The sequence below is a fragment of the Leopardus geoffroyi genome, chromosome A1 (assembly GCF_018350155.1).
Source record: "Leopardus geoffroyi isolate Oge1 chromosome A1, O.geoffroyi_Oge1_pat1.0, whole genome shotgun sequence".
NCBI classification, from domain to species: Eukaryota; Metazoa; Chordata; class Mammalia; order Carnivora; family Felidae; genus Leopardus; species Leopardus geoffroyi.
The window spans coordinates 140,492,974-140,511,396 of NC_059326.1; the positions used below are offsets into that span (position 1 = coordinate 140,492,974).

Genomic DNA, 18,423 nt, shown 5'->3' on the forward strand with positions numbered 1-18,423 from the left:
TCTTGTTCTCCGACCTGAGATTTCCCTCAGTCCAATTGAAATCCCTTGTGCCTATTTTCTAACAGAACTACTCTCCTGGATGCCTGGGTGGCTCAGTTGGTTGGGTGAGGGACTCTTGATTTTGGCTCAGGTCATGATTTGGAGGTTTGTGGGTTCAAGCCCCACATCAGGCTCTCCATGCTGACGGCGGGGGAGCCTGCTGGGGATTCTCTCCCTCTCTCTCTGCCCCTCCCCCGCTCTCTCTTACCTTCTCTCCCTCTCTCAAAATAAATAAACTTTAAAAAAAGCAGCTCACTTTTAAACATAAAATTAAAAAGAAAAAATAAAAAAGAACTAGTCTAAGCAGGGCCTGCAGATCTGCAGTGTCAGCATCACCCAGCAGCTTGTTAGAAATGCAAATTCACCGGCGATAGCCCAGAGCAACTGAACTGGATAATATGAGGGTGGGGCCCCAGAATCAGAGATTCAAGGGAAGGCATCACCGCTATGAAATGGAAAACAGCTGGCCACTGTCTGCATCTCTGCTTACTTCAAAATAGTGTCACTACGCACTTTCTCTCCAAATAATCTCACCACTCTACCTCAATTATTTTATTTTGCCGGCCACGTGGTCATCCCCGCATCCCACATGTGACAAACAGGTGAGGGCACAGGGATAGAACGGTCCCACATTCCTCCAGATGTTATCACTCTGAGGCACAAAGAGAAAAACAGCTCCAGGTGACCGCATTAGAAAACCCCTTTTAGAAAAGCCACAAGCAGTTTAATTTCCTTTAAAGCTTAGCCGGAAAAGATGTTCGTGGTGTGCGATCCCACCTGGGCTGGGCGGCAGTTCTGTGCACGGTGGGTGTGGGGCGGAGGGGGAGCCGGCCGAAAGTGAACGGAGGATACTCAGAGTCGTGTTTTGAGTGGTTGCTTGGGTAGTGTTTATCTTGCTATTCCAACACACACACACACACACACACACACACACTCAGTTTCTTGTCCTGAAAGGGGAACCCTGTATTTTGTAGACAAAGAGTCGCAGAAGCAACTTTCGAAGGAAAAAAAAAAAAAAAAAAAAAACCCGAACAAGAGAAAGAAAAAAAAGAAAAAGGCTTCGCGCGATCCCCCCAGAGGGCAAAGAACCGCGCTGTTTGTCCTGTAACTCGGCAACACCCCGGGCGAACGGCGCTGCCTGTATCTTCTGCGGTTTCTCTTGCTCTTCTCCGCGCGGGCTCACTTCCACTCTCGGAACACCCCAGAAGTGCAAATTCAGGCTGGGCGGCCGCGGGCCCCAGCTGCAGGGGATCCCGCCCCAGCGTCCCGCTCAGCCCCTTCCTCCACCCGCGGGCCAGCAAAGGGGCGGGCTCAAGCGGCCCGGGCGCTGCGCCCCGCACGCGGTAGGGGTCGCTGCTCAGCGGCGCGCGCTCCCACCGCAGAGAATAACGGGGCCGGGCTGCAGGAGAAAGGAAACCTGCCCGGGACGCGGCGGCGGCCGGGACGGAGCGAACGACGAGAGTTCACTTTTGCTCGGGTGTCAACGCGCGGCGGCTGCAGCGAGCGCCGACCAGGGAGCACCGCGCGAGCGGGTCGCCCATCTCGGGGCGACCGGGGGAGGGCAGCGAGAGGCCGGATACGAGCGCGCCGGCGGGGCGCGGAGCCGGCGAGCCTGGCTAGCGAGGGGAGCCGCGGGGGGCGCGCCCCGGGCGGGCCCCCGGAACAGCGCAGGATGCCCCACGAGGAGCTGCCGTCCCTGCAGAGACCCCGCTATGGCTGTAAGTACGCCGGGTGCGCGGGGCTTCCGGCGGCCTTGGGGAGACCCCTCCCCGGGGAACGCGTTGGAGAAGCCGAGGGAGCCGGGTGCGCGCCGCGGAGGGAGCCGGAGGGCAGCAGCTGTGTGGCTGGCAAAGTTGGGAGCTGGAGTTGCAGAAGGTAGTGAGCGGCGTCTTCCCGCTCTCCCCGCAATTTTCAGATCCTCAGGGGCAACCCCAGTCTTCTGCCCGGAAAACCCCGCCGGGGCGCGCGCAGGCAGTGCTGAGTCTGAGCTCTGGGACGGGCCCGGTTGTGGGTTTAGGGGTATCAGGTGAGGAGCCCTTGGAGCTCCGGGCCGCTGCCGGCTCGGACCAGGGGGTGGCGTCAGGGACTGAATTGTTGCAACTCTGAAGGAAAGTTTGCCGTGGCTACAGGTGGGCACCGCGAGTACTGCGCCCCCGCACTCTACCAGTGGCAAAGTCGGTTCTCCTGGAACAGCTCTCTTCCTACCTTGCTCCCTCGAGCTGCACGTGAGCCGAAAGAGCCAGTTTGCGCCCCATTTGTGTGAATCCTTTCCTGGTGCTGCTGAAAGGGTCACCTTCGGGCCCAACCCCTCTGTTCCCTGCTGCCCTATGACCCTGCCAGGACTGCCGTGGGGGAGAGGACGCAGAGCTAGGCTCCCCAGGATCCGGTCGGAGCCCGTGTGACTTGAACGAGATGGTGTCGATTTACGCAGCCAGGGGCTGCTGCCATCGGAAAGAGGTTGCTTTGGCGGATCGTGAGTAGATGGAGCCAGATTAGCACCAACCACGTGGCTTCATGTACAGAGTTCAGAGTCTTGGCTAAACATGCCAGGAAGTATTTCCTTTAAAACAAACAAAAAGTTGGCGTCCATCGCAGGCCCTGTCAGTGAACCCATGGCCGAAGACCACTGGTTAATCTTTTGCCCTGGCTGGCCTTGGGGTAGAGGAATCAGGTTTGGGTTAAGGTGGTGATACCTGATGCAGGGTTGTTTTGTGCGCTTGGGAGGGCGGGGTGGGAGGGGAGGAGTTAACGTGTGTCAGTTCTTTCTCCCCATTAGTCTTGGAATGGAGAGTTAGAGATAGGAAGTTAGTTTTGCCATGTGACCCGTTTGGTGTATGGCAATGAGGAAGAAGCCTGAGGAGCCAGCTGCAGACTCGGGAAATGCATGAAACAGCGCGCCAGGACCCGGTTCTTTGCAGCCTTAATGACACTGTAGTAAAGCACACAGACAGCAGAGCTCCTTGGATTCGAGGAGCCATGCTGTGGTCATTCAGTGTGTGTGGTGTCACCCACAGGTTGGCGAAAGCCTCTTATTTATGTGACAAGCTCTGGGAACATATGGTAGCTTCACTGTGTCAAATTATAAGACGACCCTGTTCTGGAAACTAGGCAAATAGACCCCCCGCCCCCCAATGGCTTTGGATGCACATTTTAAAGCATGATGTATTTGGTGGGTCATCTCTCAGGAGTTCAATGTGTGTGCAAAGTTGGAGTGAGTGAAGTGCGTTAGTGTAACGTTTTCACATGCAGAAACAGATGGATCTGTGATGTGCCTGATATTCATCAAATAGACCTGTGGACCTAGCCCACGTCAGAAACGCAGCCAAGGAGGTTCAGATCCCACAAGCATGAAGAACACTCCACACTGCCACTTTGTTTTGTTTTGTTTTGTTTTAAATGTCGATTTATTTTTGAGAGTGACAGAGACCTAGCACGAGTGGGGGAGGGGCAGAGAGAGAGGGAGACACAGAATCCGAAGCAGGCTCCAGGCTCCCAGCTGTCAGCACAGAGCCCAACGCGGGGCTTGAACTCACGGACCGTGAGATCATGACCTGAGCCACCCAGGCACCCCAGCCACTTTCTTTGGAAATAATTGTTCCATTTCTCTCATGAGTCTGGTGTAATGGAGTGGGGTGCCACCTGTTGGAAACACTCCCATTTGCCTTCCCCCAGCTCACAAAGTGCTGGCGTTGGGGGCGCCTGGGTGGCACAGTCCGTTAAGCGTCCGACTTCAGCCAGGTCACGATCTCGCGGTCCGTGAGTTCGAGCCCCGCGTCAGGCTCTGGGCTGATGGCTCGGAGCCTGGAGCCTGTTTCCGATTCTGTGTCTCCCTCTCTCTCTGCCCCTCCCCCGTTCATGCTCTGTCTGTCTCTGTCCCCAAAATAAATAAACGTTGAAAAAAAAAATTAAAAAAAAAAAAGTGCTGGCGTTGTTTGGTCATTGACTAAAAGTGTTTGATAGTTTCTAGACTTTAAAAAAATTTTTTTTTAATGTTTATTTATTTTTGAGGCAGAGACAGCATAAACGGGGGAGGGTCAGAGAGAGAGGGAGACACAGAATTGGAAGCAGGCTCCAGGCTCCGAGCAGTCTGCACAGAGCCTGACGCGGGGCTCGAACCCACGGACTGTGAGATCATGATTTGGGCCAAAGTCTGACGCTCAACCGACTGAGCCACCCAGGTGCCCCAGATAGTTTCTAGACTTTATGGTCACCCTAAAATATTCAGACTTCAGTAAAATAGGCTGTATGTCATTAACATGAACATTTCTTTATTTTGCTGCTAGGCTCATGAATGGTTGTATGCTCATAGTTTCTTTGAAAAAATCTAGTTGAATATACCTCCGTGTTAGTCAATGTTAAGGAACACTCATTATTCATGCAAAAGGAGACTCTCTGATGTATTAGAATACATCATCTCTGGTGGTGGTCTGATTTGGGGGCTCTGTCAACATGAGACTGCAAACAGTGCTGTGAGTTCCTTACAGGAAAGCTGGCAAAGGAATGAAGGAAAATGCACTGTCCTTGGTGTGTTGATTACAGAATTGTGCTTCTTCTGGTTTCTGAGTTTGGTGAATACAGGTTTAGTTTAACAAAACCTCAAACTATACCGAACAGGTATTACCCCTGACATTAAATGAACAGAATAGGGCACCTGCGTGGCTCAGTTTAGCGACTGACTTTGGCTCAGGTCATGATCATGCAGTTCGGGAGTTCAAGTCCCCATGAGGTTCTGTGCTGACAGCTCGGAGCCTGGAGCCTGCTTCAGATTCTGTGTCTCCCTCTCTCTCGGCCCCTCCCCTGCTTATGCTCTATCTCTTGAAAATAAAAAATTTATTTGATACGTTGTTGTAATTTAACTTCCAGTACTGTACATTCTGAGTAAAAGGTATTTGAGACTGGACTTTGTGAACAACTTTTTAGTAGTTGGTATTAAACTTGTTTTAGGTGTATTTTTTTGTTCTGCCATCTCTCTTCTTCTTGAAATGTCATTTAATTTAATAATTTTTGAAAAAGTTAATTCACTGAACTCAGGGCTGTTTTCCACCAGGCTGAGTGTGGGTAAAATACCACATAGTAAGTTGCACTTGAGGGGTTTCTCAATGAGTGTCCATGAAGGCACTCGTCTCGGATTTCGGACATGAAAGATTGCTGAAGTCTTTTTGATTGGCACATGGGAGCCCGGAATTAAAATTAAATCATTTTTCTGTTTAATCCCTGCTTTTCCGCTTTGGCCACCCTCTCCTGCAACCTATGAAGTTATTTTGTATCCTGTGAATACCGAACAAAGCTGAAATACCAGCTCATTCATGTAGTGCTGCAGGGAATAAGTGGCAAAAGGGAAAGGTGGAAATTGCTTTCTAATTTATTTTTTAATGTTTATTTATTTTAAAAAAAAATTTTTTTTTCAACGTTTATATATTTTTGGGACAGAGAGAGACAGAGCATGAATGGGGGAGGGGCAGAGAGAGAGGGAGACACAGAATCGGAAACAGGCTCCAGGCTCCGAGCCATCAGCCCAGAGCCCGACGCGGGGCTCGAACTCACGGACCGCGAGATCGTGACCTGGCTGAAGTCGGACGCTTAACCGACTGCGCCACCCAGGCGCCCCTAATGTTTACTTATTTTGTGAGAGCGAGAGCGAGAGTGAGAGTGAGAATGCAGGGGAGGGGCAGAGAGAAAGGGAGAGAGAGAATCCCAAGCAGACTTTGTGCTGTCAGCATGGAGCCTGATGCCGGGCTCAATCCCACAAACTGTGAGACCATGACCTGAGACGAAATCAAGAGTCAGATGCTTAATTGACTCAGCCACCCAGGTGCCCCAGCTTTACTACTTTAGAACCAGAATGTTGTATAAGATAACTAGGGTATCTTTTTACACTCAAAACCAAATTTAAGTGACACTGATGGCTAGGCATGATTTGCAAGTAATTTTTGTGCTCTCGTAATGAACAATAATGAATTAGCCAAAATAATTGTCAAAACACACTGCCACCATGATCTGTCAAAAGTTTTGTTCCAGTTACTTGAGAGTTAAGAACATCACTGATAGCAAAAGATGACCCTGCGCTCTGATGATCTCAGAGCTGATACCAGTCAGCGTTTAGGTACTTACTATGTGTGGGGGGGGGAGGGGTAGTAATCAATGTGTTTTTGGCAAGCACTGTGGTTTTCTACCCTCTGCAGACTTCTCTCATGAGAAACGTCCTAAAGCGAATAGTTGTCAGTGTTACCCTGTTTCTTTGAGAAAATGCAACAGGAGCCTAGCAGAAGCTTGTGCCAGCCGCAAGTGTGCTGGGGTGGGGGGTGGGGCTGTTCTGGCTGGTGCTGTGAACGTTTTGTTTATTTGTTGGATAATGCTCTTGTTTCACCAGCGAGATTTCTAAATCACCTGGTAGCTGGAGTACTGGGGTGGGTAACAAGACGAAAAGTCAAGTTATTCCTTCATGGGCTATTTGTTTTGATTGAGTTTTGCCAAAGGATCTTCAAGGTCAACAGCCAAAGTGTGGTTTTAGTATGCTTTTAACTTTAATTACACGTGTTGTTAGCCAAAATGACTTGTTTGGGAGAGTTTAAGCTTGTAATACCAAGGTTGTTTTAGAATTTAGTATTTAGGGGGTTAGTTAACCCCCTTTTTTCTCTAGGGAACCATTGGTTTGCCGTTGCCCCTTACCCTCCCGCTAGGCAAGCTTTTTAACAACTTGCTTAAAAGTCTACTATACAAACAGTTCTGATGCACCAAGTCTTTGTGGTAACCAGTGGAGAAACAGAGTCCACTCGACTTCTGTTGGCTGGTCAGCTATAGTTGCACAGGGCAGGCACTTGAGCATGGGCATTCAGGTTGTGCACTTGGCAAGAGCTGGTTCTTCTCATGAGCACTTGTTACCACGTGCTTATTAGTACCTTTGAGAGGGCCAGCAGTCTCCCCATTTCACAGAGGAGCTGAAATCCAAGATAACGTCTCAAGACCACACAGCTGGCTGGTGACCCCAACTTGACAGCTGGTGTTACCAGGGCCTGAAGGCTTTGCTCAGTGGCTATTGCCAGTTTCTCTTCTCTGAATTACTCATAGGGGTTCCACCTCTTTTTCTTCCCGGTGTGTCATGATTTTATCAAACTCACCAAACCTGTAGCTATTTGGCTAGTGTGCTCTTCTAAAAGTGGATATACGGTGAGGCGACTGAGTGGCTCAGTCAGTGTACGTCTTACTCTTGATTTCAGATAAGGTTATGATCTCACAGTTAGTGAGTTTGAGCCCCTCACTGGGATCTGTGCTAGCGGCATGGAGCCTGCTTGGGATTCTGTGTCTCCCTCTGTCTCTCTGCCCCTTCCCTGCTCATACCCAACCACTCTCTCTCTCTCTCTCTCTCTCTCAAAATAAATAAACCTTAAGAAAATGAAAAAAAAAAAGCAGATGCATGGTATTGTCTAAACTGGATTTTGTTTCCTCCCCACCCTTAAGAAAAGCATACAAGAATACCTGAGCTTTTTTATAGAGCGGGTCCAGACTTCATCAAAGGATTTTATATATGTGTAGAGACCTCCCATCTGACTCTGAGGCACTAAAATGAAAGAACAGTTTTTCCATAATACAGAGGTATGCTCCAGTGATTCCAAATAGGATAATTTGTAAAATGCAGTTTTATTTTTATTTATTTATTTATTTATTTATTTATTTATTTATTTTTAATTTTTTTTTTCAACGTTTATTTATTTTTGGGACAGAGAGAGACAGAGCATGAACGGGGGAGGGGCAGAGAGAGAGGGAGACACAGAACCGGAAACAGGCTCCAGGCTCTGAGCCATCAGCCCAGAGCCTGACGCGGGGCTCGAACTCACAGACCGCGAGATCGTGACCTGGCTGAAGTCGGACGCTTAACCGACTGCGCCACCCAGGCGCCCCTAAAATGCAGTTTTATTATGTATACTGGCCATGCCTTAAAATCCGGGGTTGATGAGAAATCAGGCAGACGTTTGTGATGAGGTGACTGACAGGTGAGCCAGACTTGTTCACTTGACTGTTAATAGTTTATTTCTCCCTTGAAAGGCTGAAGAATGGCGTCTGTGAAATGGCAAAAGGTTTGGAGTGGAGTAGATGTGGGTTTGAATCCTTTTTTGGGCACTGACTGCTTGAGTAGCCTTAGGGTTTTCTCCTGTACCTCGGAGGGTGGTGTTTTCTATTCCTGTAATGGTGGCTGATGTGGTTTCTGGCACACAGCACGAAACGTGTGGTGGTAATTTCCATTAACAGGGCACCTACTAAGTACAGCAGGTTCAGATGAAACGAAAATGACGAAGATGGGCACAGCCTGTGAGAACCTGCAAGATAAAGACTGATGCTTATACTTCTGTTTGTGCACTTACTAGTTCTGTGGAAGGGAAGACATCGGGGTGGATTAGGATGGGGCAACAGGCAAGCTTCACGAGTTGTGAATTTGAACAAGACCTTGAAGGTGGGAGGTCAAGGCGAAAGGCATCCCCCTGTATGTGTTGTGTGGGTAGTTTGTGTGGGGTTGAAGCTTAGGTTGTAGGATAGATGTTGGGGCAGGGTGGTGTAGCTGGAAGGGGATTTATCAAGGAATCCTTTCTTTGTGGGTACCAATGGGCAATTAGAGCTGTCTTGAAAAAAGTAGCTTGGGTACACTTTTTTTTTTTTTTTTTTTAACTTTCCAGTAAATTTGGAGAGGGGAGTGGCCCAGTGAAGTGGAGAATTGTGGGAAGGCTGGGGGTGATTGGAGTGCCTGGTGCTGGAAACTGCAGGGGTCCGGTGAAGTTTGTGCACGTGGGCGTTTGGGTCCCCTGTGTCTGCTGCTCGCAGATGCCCACACCATGCTTCTAGGTTTGGGGATGCCTACGGATGGGCTCACTTATCAGATGGTTTGGCTCAGGATAGGACCAAGGATGCTGCATGAGGATGAGGCGTATGGTACTGAAGGCATTCAATGAATCCAGAGGCAGGTAGACACGGACCTTATGGGGCCCTGACTGACTGCGGCCCGGGAAGTGCACAACTAACTCCAAACCATGGCAGAAGGAAAATTCTCCGAGATGAGGTGAGAAAAGTATCTTGACAACAGCAGGGTTTCTGTCACTTATTTTTTTTTAACGTTTGTTTATTTTTGAGAGAACGTGCGCACGTGGCAGAGCAGAGGAGGGGCAGAGAAAGAGAGAGGCAGCGAAAGAATCCCAAGCAGGCCCTGTGCTGACAGCAGAGAGCACAATGCAGGGCTTGAACTCAGGAGCCCTGAGATCATGACCTGAGCTGGAGCCAGACGCTCAACTGGCTGAGCCCCCAGGTGCCCCTTTCACTTCTTTTTTTTTTCCCCTCATTTCCTCTTACTTGGGACAGTTGTTACTTTTCAAATTTCACTAGAGATATAGTGCCTTCAAATGACCAGCATCCCAGTTGGGTTGAAAATGGCTAATGGAGCACTCTCAACAATAGCCAACTTGTGGAAAAAGCCTAAATGTCCATCAACTGATGAATGGATAAAGAAATTGTGGTTTATATACACAATGGAGTACTACGTGGCAAGGAGAAAGAATGAAATATGGCCCTTTGTAGCAACGTGGATGGAACTGGAGAGTGTGATGCTAAGTGAAATAAGCCATACAGAGAAAGACAGATACCATATGGTTTCACTCTTATGTGGATCCTGAGAAACTTAACAGGAACCCATGGGGGAGGGGAAGGGAAAAAAAAAAAAAAGAGAGGTTAGAGTGGGAGAGAGCCAAAGCATAAGAGACTCTTAAATACTGAGAATAAACTGAGGGTTGATGGGGGGTGGGAGGGAGGGGAGGGTGGGTGGTGGGTATTGAGGAGGGCACCTTTTGGGATGAGCACTGGGTGTTGTATGGAAACCAATTTGACAATAAATTTCATATAAAAAACCCCCAAAAAAGAGAAATGGCTAATGGAAAATGGCTGACCCCACGTTTCCAGTTGGTTTGTAGGTTCAGAGATGTAACTAAATTCCAAGTGGACTCTCTTTAATGTTACAATCCTGGATTGGGCCGTGTGTGCCCATGTGCCTGAAAGGAGCTGACCGCTGTTCCTCCTGTCAGTGCAGTGGTTTGCAGGGAGCAGTTTCTGGAGAAGCAACAGGAGTAGAGCATCACTGGGGGTCGGCCGAGCACCCTTGCAGCAGAGCCTTCTAGGTGATTCTGTTGCACTGCTCAAGGGCCAAGGTGAACGAACAGACGTTCCTAATATGCAATTACCCCCCTCACAGCGCCTGCAGGTTTTTGTGAAATAAGTGTAAACACAAGGGTACAATACTGAAGGTTTTACTTGTTCCTCCTGTGTTTGATTTGAGCACACACCTGCACCACACACAAATCCAGGCATTGGTTTCTCTCTAAGTTTGTGTTTATATTATAGGATTTATTTGGGTCTGTCTTTAAGGTTTCTTTCCTCTCTTCTGGAAACAAATGTGATGGGGAAGATCAAGTCCAAAATCTCCACTGAGGAGAGAGTGAGGTCCACTTCGCAAGGATTTCTAGGTGGAGGCAGTGCTTTTAAGAGCCCCTGGGGAGGCTGAGGGAGCTGGCAACTCTTTCTGTGTAAAAGGGAGGCCCCAAGCTGGCAATTCCGGGCTCTGATACTTGCGGGGGCTCCTGGACAGTAAGGTTTGAAAGATGTCCTCTTCCTCTTTCTCTTCAGAACAATTTGAAATATTTTTTATTCACTTATTCACAGTTTTTTTTTTTTTAATTTTTCAATGTTTATCTTTAAAAAATTTTTTTTAACATTTATTCACTTTTTTATAGAGAAAGAGTGTGAGAGGGGGAGGGTCAGAGAGAGAGGGAGACACAGAATCCGAAGCAGGCTCCAGGCTCCGAGCTGTCAGCACAGAGCCCGACACGGGGCTCATACCCACAGACGGCGAGATCATGACCTGAGCGGAAGTCAGACGCTTAACCGACTGAGCCACCCAGGAACCCCTACAGTTTTTAGAACAGTTGAACATGCTGGCCGAAATATCATTGCTAGGCAGAAGTGATCCCAGGGAAACTACAGATCTGTTTATTTTGCTATTGATTACCGACAAGAGTGTATATTCCTATGATTGCATTTTTTGCTTGGGATCCCCACAGATGACTTCTAGTTATTCTCCTTTTGCTATCCATTGCTATCAGACCTTTGAAGGAAGACCTTTTTATATCATTAAAAAAAAATTAAGGTCGATTAGTTCCTGGTAACTTTCTCCATGCTCATATTTTTATTTGCAGATGTGATTTCAATCTTAACGTCAACCCATTTCCTTAGTCCTCTCCATCTAAAAGGACTTGATTTGCAAGAGATAGAAGCAACATATATTTCAAATACTTAGGTAATTTTTATGTTCATTACCTAGCTGGGAGCCTGGTGCTGTGGCACTGAGAAAACGTTCAATAAATATTTGCTGCTATTACTGGTTTTGCTTCAAGTGTCTGTACTGTTTCTGTAAAGGAGGAACTTGTTTCTCTTATCTGTTAAAGATCATTTGAGCAGCTTTCAAGTTGCAGGCAAATGTTTAATGTTTAGATTTGTTTTTATACTCTGGAACCTCGGCGAGTTATTTTAATTTCTGTATGCCTTAATTTCCACAGTTGTAACATGCAGGTGGGACAGTCCCTGCTCAGAGGGTTAAGTGATTTAATACACGGGAACGTACCTGGTCAGAATGTGCCCCTGTAGAGGCAGCCCTTGACTGTTGGGCAGGGGGTGAGGCTGATGGTGGTTCCCCCTTGTCGCTACTGCCCCTTGGGTTTCTCCTCACCTCTTTGCCCTTTTCTCCCCTTAACAGAAAGTGGGCTTCACCTCCTGGGCCCAGGGCCGCCTGGCTGGCTCAGTGGATAGAGCCATGCAACTCTTGATCTTAATGTCGTTAGTTCGAACCCCATGTTGGGGTAGAGTTAACTTGAAAAAAATCATGGGCCCATACTCTGTTGAAAGTTTATACTCACGAGAACATGCTTTAGTTATCTGTATGGAAATTGAATGAATCTTACTTCGGGTGGAGATCAAATTATCCTTGTTTGTGTATGTGTAAGAAATCCTAATGCACGTTGTTCCTGTTTCTAAATCAAGTTGGATGGGGATTGGCTTCCTGCACTGTACTTTACTGTCATCTTAAAAAAAGAGTGTGGAGCTGTTACTCACACACTTGAGTGAGGAACTCTGCAGTTACTAAGCATCCTGTTGTCTCTTTTCGGGTCCAGTTGATTGTTGCTACTGCTGCTGGTTTGAAAGCCCAAGTGTTCATGATGGAAACATACCCTGATGGGAAGGAGTCACTTGAAATAAGTGTTAGCCTTTTGCCTGGTTCACATTGTAGAGTTTGACTAGCACTAGCAGGGTCTACCTAGTGCTGTGGGGGTTCAGAAGGGAGGTGAGGAGGTGGATTTGTCTGACACCCCTCAGGCCTTCCTGCCTCTAGAAAGTTAGTGAAGCTTAAATTCATGGGTCCGGCGAAGCTCAACCACTAGGTATAACCTGGGATGTGTGTTGGAGCTGTGAGAAATCAACAATCTAGGCTGTTTCCCACCTTGGCACTTGCAGATTATTCTTCATTCTGCTCCCCTCTTCTACCAGGCTTTTGATTCTAGCATGTTTCATATAAATGTTTTCTATCCCCCCTCTACTCCTCACTGTCCCAAAAAGAGACAGTTGAGACCAGCTAGAATTAATTGACTCCTCCTTGGCCATTGGGTACGTCTGCCCTGGGCTGACTGAGTAGGCTTCCCACAGGTGAGGTAAGGGGGCTGGGAGGTGTTGGTCATAAAGCCAGCCGTACAGGGTAGGAGTTCTCCTTTCAGCCCCTGCCCCGCAAAACTGTGCTACCCCATAGAAGATCCAGGAAGGTGGCTTCCCAGAGCTTTGCTCCTACTGAACTCTTACAAGTTTGTCTGAGAAATGGTCGTTTCAGAGCTAATACAAACATGCTTTAGCTTTTATTCTGAGATTTCTTTTCAGAGATTTACTTTCCAAAGGGAAAAAAATTAAACATAAATGAAAAGATAGTTACCTGTCCACTGGAACCAGGTTGACAAAGTCCTTTCATTTGGCACTAATTGTGGATACAGCTTTAGATTTCTTCCTCTGTTCTCCAAAAAGGTATTTGCTGCTGTTCTTTTGAATTCGTCAGTAGTTTGGAGGATGGTGCTTATATGTTCCTCTTCAATGTAGGCTCTGGCAAGGGCCTTTCATAACAATCGAATGAGTTTAAAAAAATACTATACTACATTGATTACTCTGAAGACAAACATGGACAAAATAAAAGAAACACCTTAAGGGTAGGGACTGTTTTTTTTTTTTGGTTACTGCCGTATCCCCAGTATCTGGCACATAAGTAAATCATCATGTCAACAGTGGTTCCATCTAGGTAATGAGGTAATGGGTGAATTAAAAAAAATGTTTTTCCTCTTCAAATTTTCTATGAAAATGCTTTTATAGTTGAACAGTTCTAATAGGTGCCCTTACCCGATGAAGATGCAAAGTTTTTGTTGGATATAAACCCTGCCTTGAGAAAATTACAAGTCTGAAAAGCAGGTCTCTTGGCATGGAAGCATTCGATGGAGAGCGAATTTTCCAGGTGTGTGTGTGTAAGGGCGAGTCGGATGGAGAGACCGACCGAAAGGCTGAAGTGATGACAGGGCCAGGATGCATAGTTGTTAGGCTGCTGTAGTTGGGATAGAGATCGTTGAGAGGCTGGATGAAAAACATAAAGATCAGCAAGGTGAACTTGGCAATGGCGACAGGGAAAGAATCCCAGGTGGGCAGTAACTATTTAAGGTTTTTTGTTTGTTGGTTTGTTTTAGTCATTTCTGCACCCAAAGTGAGGTGCGAACTCAGGACTTTGAGATTGTTAAGAGTCCCATGCTCTTCCCACTGAGCCAGCCAGGTGCCTTAGGTTTTTAACATATGGGAACTGATTGGTAAAAAGCAGTAATGACTCAAGAAGTCGTGTCTGCAGTGACGGTAAAGATGGCTGCCATTAACAACAGAGGGATTATTCTCCTGACTGACCAAGAGAACTCTAAACAGCCTAAAAAGAGGAGACCACTAACTATTGTTCTTTGATTTGACCACCAGTGCTGGATGCTGTGTAATTCACACGGAGTCTGCAGACCACTGCCTTCAGGGGTCAAGTGTGATCAGAGCCTTAGGTAAAAAAAAGCAGCTTTGGAATGTCCTTCACTTGGAGTTTGCATTCGCTATGTTAGTCACTCCAATTGGGAGGAAAATATTTGTGAACAGTACACAGATCCCAGTATATAGGAGTCTAGAAGCTTATTGGCCCCTTGGAAGTCGCCACTGTCCCCTGAATTATGTTAAAAACCTGCGGTGGCTGTGGTGGAAATACTCTAAGCCTGAAACCATGAGAGGCGTCAAGCGCTGTGAAGACAAGGGTAGCGTAGACCATCTGAGAGCTTGGGGGTTAAGGTGTTACTTGTGTGATGTGGAGTAGGACTTCCCTGAGCTCCTGTCTCTATCTGAAAAACGAGTTGATGTTTACCCCAAAAGGGATGTGAGGAATGGGACATTGCTCTGAAAATGACTCAAGTGTGTGTATTTGTGATCATGTCGGGGACTAATTTTGCCACTTGAGGAACTTTTTAGTGTAGTCTTAGGCATGTTAGTGTCATCCTTTAATCCTCTATCTGCCTCCAAGCCAGTGCCAATTGAGTTTTGTGACATAGCCTGTCTTTGGGCCCATATTCGCAATGACATTTTTTTTCTTCTTTCTCTAGTTTGAAAGGCAACATTTTGAATTTGGGTAACAATACCTGTGACATGTGAACTTTCTAAATACTAATACATAATCTTTGGCCAGATCCTTCCTTGTCTGGCTGAACATTTCTTTTCCTAGGAAGTGTAAATAATGCAGACCCAAGGAGGAGTAGTAAGATCTTTAAACTTGAAAAAACTTTTCAAGAGTGATGTCTTGCAAATATCATATCACTTCACTCATATGAGGACTTTAAGACACAGAACAGATGAACACAAGGGAAGGGAAGCAAAAATAATATAAAAACAGGGAGGGGGACAAAACGTAAGAGACTCTTAAATATGGAGAACAGAGGGTTGCTGGAGGGGTTGTGGGAGGGGGGATGGGCTAAATGGGTAAGGAATCTACTCCTGAAATCACTGTTGTACTATGTGCTAACTAACGTGGATGTAAATTAAATAAAAATTAAAACACACACACACACACACACACACACACACACACACTAATGTTTTGGAGCCCTGTGCCGTGGGGGAATGTTTCATAAAGGGAAACTACCTTAAGAATTAGGGGAAATCTGTGTGTTCAGCAACGGGGGGATGAAGCTAGGGAAGGCAGTTCTGTCTCCCAATTATGAGGAGAGAACTTCTTTCTTTGCCAAATTGACATGTTGTGATTTATTGTTAAGTAAAGGAGGGGTGGAAGGGGGGCGGCTGGGATCATTTAGGGCTTGAGAAGATTTCTCAGGGCTGCTGGGTGTCAACAGTGGGCCAGCTTGCTAGGTTAATAGCACAGCTTTGACTCCTATCATGCTATCGTAATAGCACATCTTGTTTTAGAGCTGCGGAATTCATAGTTGGCAACCCAGTAGAATCTCCACGGAGCTTTACAAAGAAAATGTTGATTCCCTGGATCCCATCCCCCAGATACTCTATTTGTTTGGGTGTAGAACTCTGGTACAGGTATTCTTATTTTTTCCATTTTTTAAATAAAAAATTTTGAACCCCCCAAAAGCCTCAAAGAGAACAGGACAGTGAATACCCGTTGCGTGCCAACAAGGACATTGTCCTCCACATCCCGGTACCAACCGTACCAAGCGTTCAAGTCCATCATCCAATTTGAAATTCAACCCAAAGTAATTTTCCCCGAGCGCACTTTATAACCGTTTGGGTCCACGGTCCAGTCAGGTTTTTCACATTACGCTCACCCCCCACCTTGGTCTTCCCCAAGCTGAACCACCTCCCTATCAGTTCAAGGACACTGAAGCCTCCGAGGGGGCCAGGCCCCTTTCCTGGCATGAATGACTTATGGGTGATGTGGTTTCCTCCCAGCACATCATATCAGGAGGCCACCATGTCCAGCCTCCTGCTACTGGTGATGAATAGATGAATTTTAAAACTCCATAGGAGATTTCAATGGGCAGCCAAGGTTTGAAATCCACCTAATTAAAACTTCTCACTCTGTGTGTTTGTCATAAAATACACAATATTTACCATTTTACCCATTAAAAACATTTTTTTAACGTTTATTTTTGAGAGAGAGAGAGCACAAGCTGGGGAGGGGCAGAGAGAGAGGGAGACACAGAGTCCAAAGCAGGCTCCAGCTGCAAGCTGTCAGCACAGAGCCGGGCACGAGGCTCGAACTCATGAACTGCAAGATCATGACCTGAGCCGAAGTCAGACGCTCAACCAACTGAGCCACCCAGGCACCCCCATTTTAGTCATTTTTAAGTATAGTTCTGTGGCATCATGTACATTCACAGTGTTCTGCAGTCATAACCACAATTCTTCTCCAGAGCTTTTTCCTCTTAACTGAAACTTTGTGCTCGCTGAACAATAACTTCCCATGCTCCCTTCTTAGCAGCCCTTGGCACCCACCCTTCTACTTTATCTAGGATTTTGACTACTCTAGATATTTCCTACAAGTGGAGTCATGTGATACATGTCCTTTTGTGTCTGGCTTCCTTCACTTACTCTCATGTCCTCAAGGTTCATCCAAGTTGTAGAACTTCCTTTTTAACACTGAATGATATTCCATGGTGTGTGTGTGTATACATGTATGTACATGTGCATATATACATGTCTATATATGTGTGTATATTTGTGTGTGTGTATGTATATATGTGTATATGTATGTGTATATACACACGCCATATTTGTTTATCCATTCATCCATCAGTGGACCCTTGGGTTGTCTCTGCCTTTTGGCTATCGTGAATAACATGGCTGTGAACGTAAGTGTGTGTGGTATGTGTTTGCATCTCTGCTTTCACTTCTTTTGAATCTATATACTCAGAAGCGGGATTGCTGGATCATACGGTAATGCTATGTTTAATTAAAAAAAATTTTAATGTTTATTTTTGAGACAGACAACGTTAGCCGGGGAGGGACAGAGAGAGAGAAGGAGACACAGAATCTGAAGCAGACCCCAGGCCCTGATCTGTCAGCACAGAGCCTGACATGAGACTCAAACCCACAAACTGTGAGATCATGACTTGAACCAAAGTCAACGCTTACCGGACTGAGCCACCCACGTACCCCAATGCTGTGTTTAATTTTTGGAGGAACTACCACCCACCTCTCAGTTTTCAGTAAAGTGAATTGAAGAAGCCTGCGAAGGGTGAAATATCTTTGAGTTCAAGGAAGAACTCCATTAGAATGCCGGCCTGTAGGCTCCTGTTCACATTGCCTCCCCACGGGTGTGTGGGGACCTATGTTGTCTTCATAGAGGATAAAAGACCAAGAGTGTAAAATCTAACTGTGGTAAGATTTACTTTTTTATAGGCCATGTGGTATGCAGGATAAGAGCGTGTATTATTTCATTCACGGTATACATCACTTTTTATTTTATTTTATTTTTTTTTTCAACGTTTATTTATTTTTGGGACAGAGAGAGACAGAGCATGAACGGGGGAGGGGCAGAGAGAGAGGGAGACACAGAATCGGAAACAGGCTCCAGGCTCTGAGCCATCAGCCCAGAGCCTGAGGCGGGGCTTGAACTCACGGACCGCGAGATCGTGACCTGGCTGAAGTCGGACGCTTAACCGACTGCGCCACCCAGGCACCCCTCTACATCACTTTTTAAATCAGGAGTTTAGTTTGGGGTGGTAATTTAAATAGTACATGGACAGCAAGTTGCCCTTGGTTTCTATAAAAAGTGTAAAAGCAGGTAACAGGTTGCCTCTTGGGGGCTTCTCGGTTTTTTAAAACAGAGTATTTTCGTTACCTTAGCTCCTCCAAATACTGAATGTGTGACCTTGGGCAAAGTCTTCGCTTCCCTGGTTCAGGTTATACACCTGTAAAATGGGGATAATTAGAGTACAATGAATTACCTGTGTGAAGTACTCGGTGGCTGGTACAGAGAAAGCACTCATTCAGTAAAGCTATGAGTATAATATTTCCCATCAGTTTCAAAGATGTTATTTAGATCTGATTATCTTTGGAAGTATTATTTGGAAAGCAGACATTTGTAAAATGAGCTATTACTATTTTACTGGACCTGACGTCTCTATTTGGCAGTCTGTGACTGGTAGCCTCAGGCTCCTAGAGTGGTGATTCTTAATCTAAGCAAAAAGTGGCAGGAACGTGTGAGAACCTGGGCTGTAGAACCGTGGACAGAAGGTAAGAGGAAACCATGTCATATGGGTGAGTGTTCGTATTTTTATATACAGCTCC

The 18,423-nt window shown here is 46.5% G+C and overlaps 1 protein-coding gene across 1 annotated transcript in view; it reads left to right on the top strand.

The window, feature by feature from the left end:
• Nucleotides 1-1,380: 1,380 nt before the first annotated feature.
• The window catches only part of IQGAP2 (IQ motif containing GTPase activating protein 2), a 298,032-nt gene continuing 280,989 nt past the window's right edge, over nt 1,381-18,423 (top strand). The window contains exon 1 of the mRNA XM_045496003.1: nt 1,381-1,757. Coding sequence (XP_045351959.1) covers nt 1,712-1,757 — 46 coding nt within the window. The 5' untranslated portion in view covers nt 1,381-1,711. The remainder of the gene's footprint in view (nt 1,758-18,423) is intronic.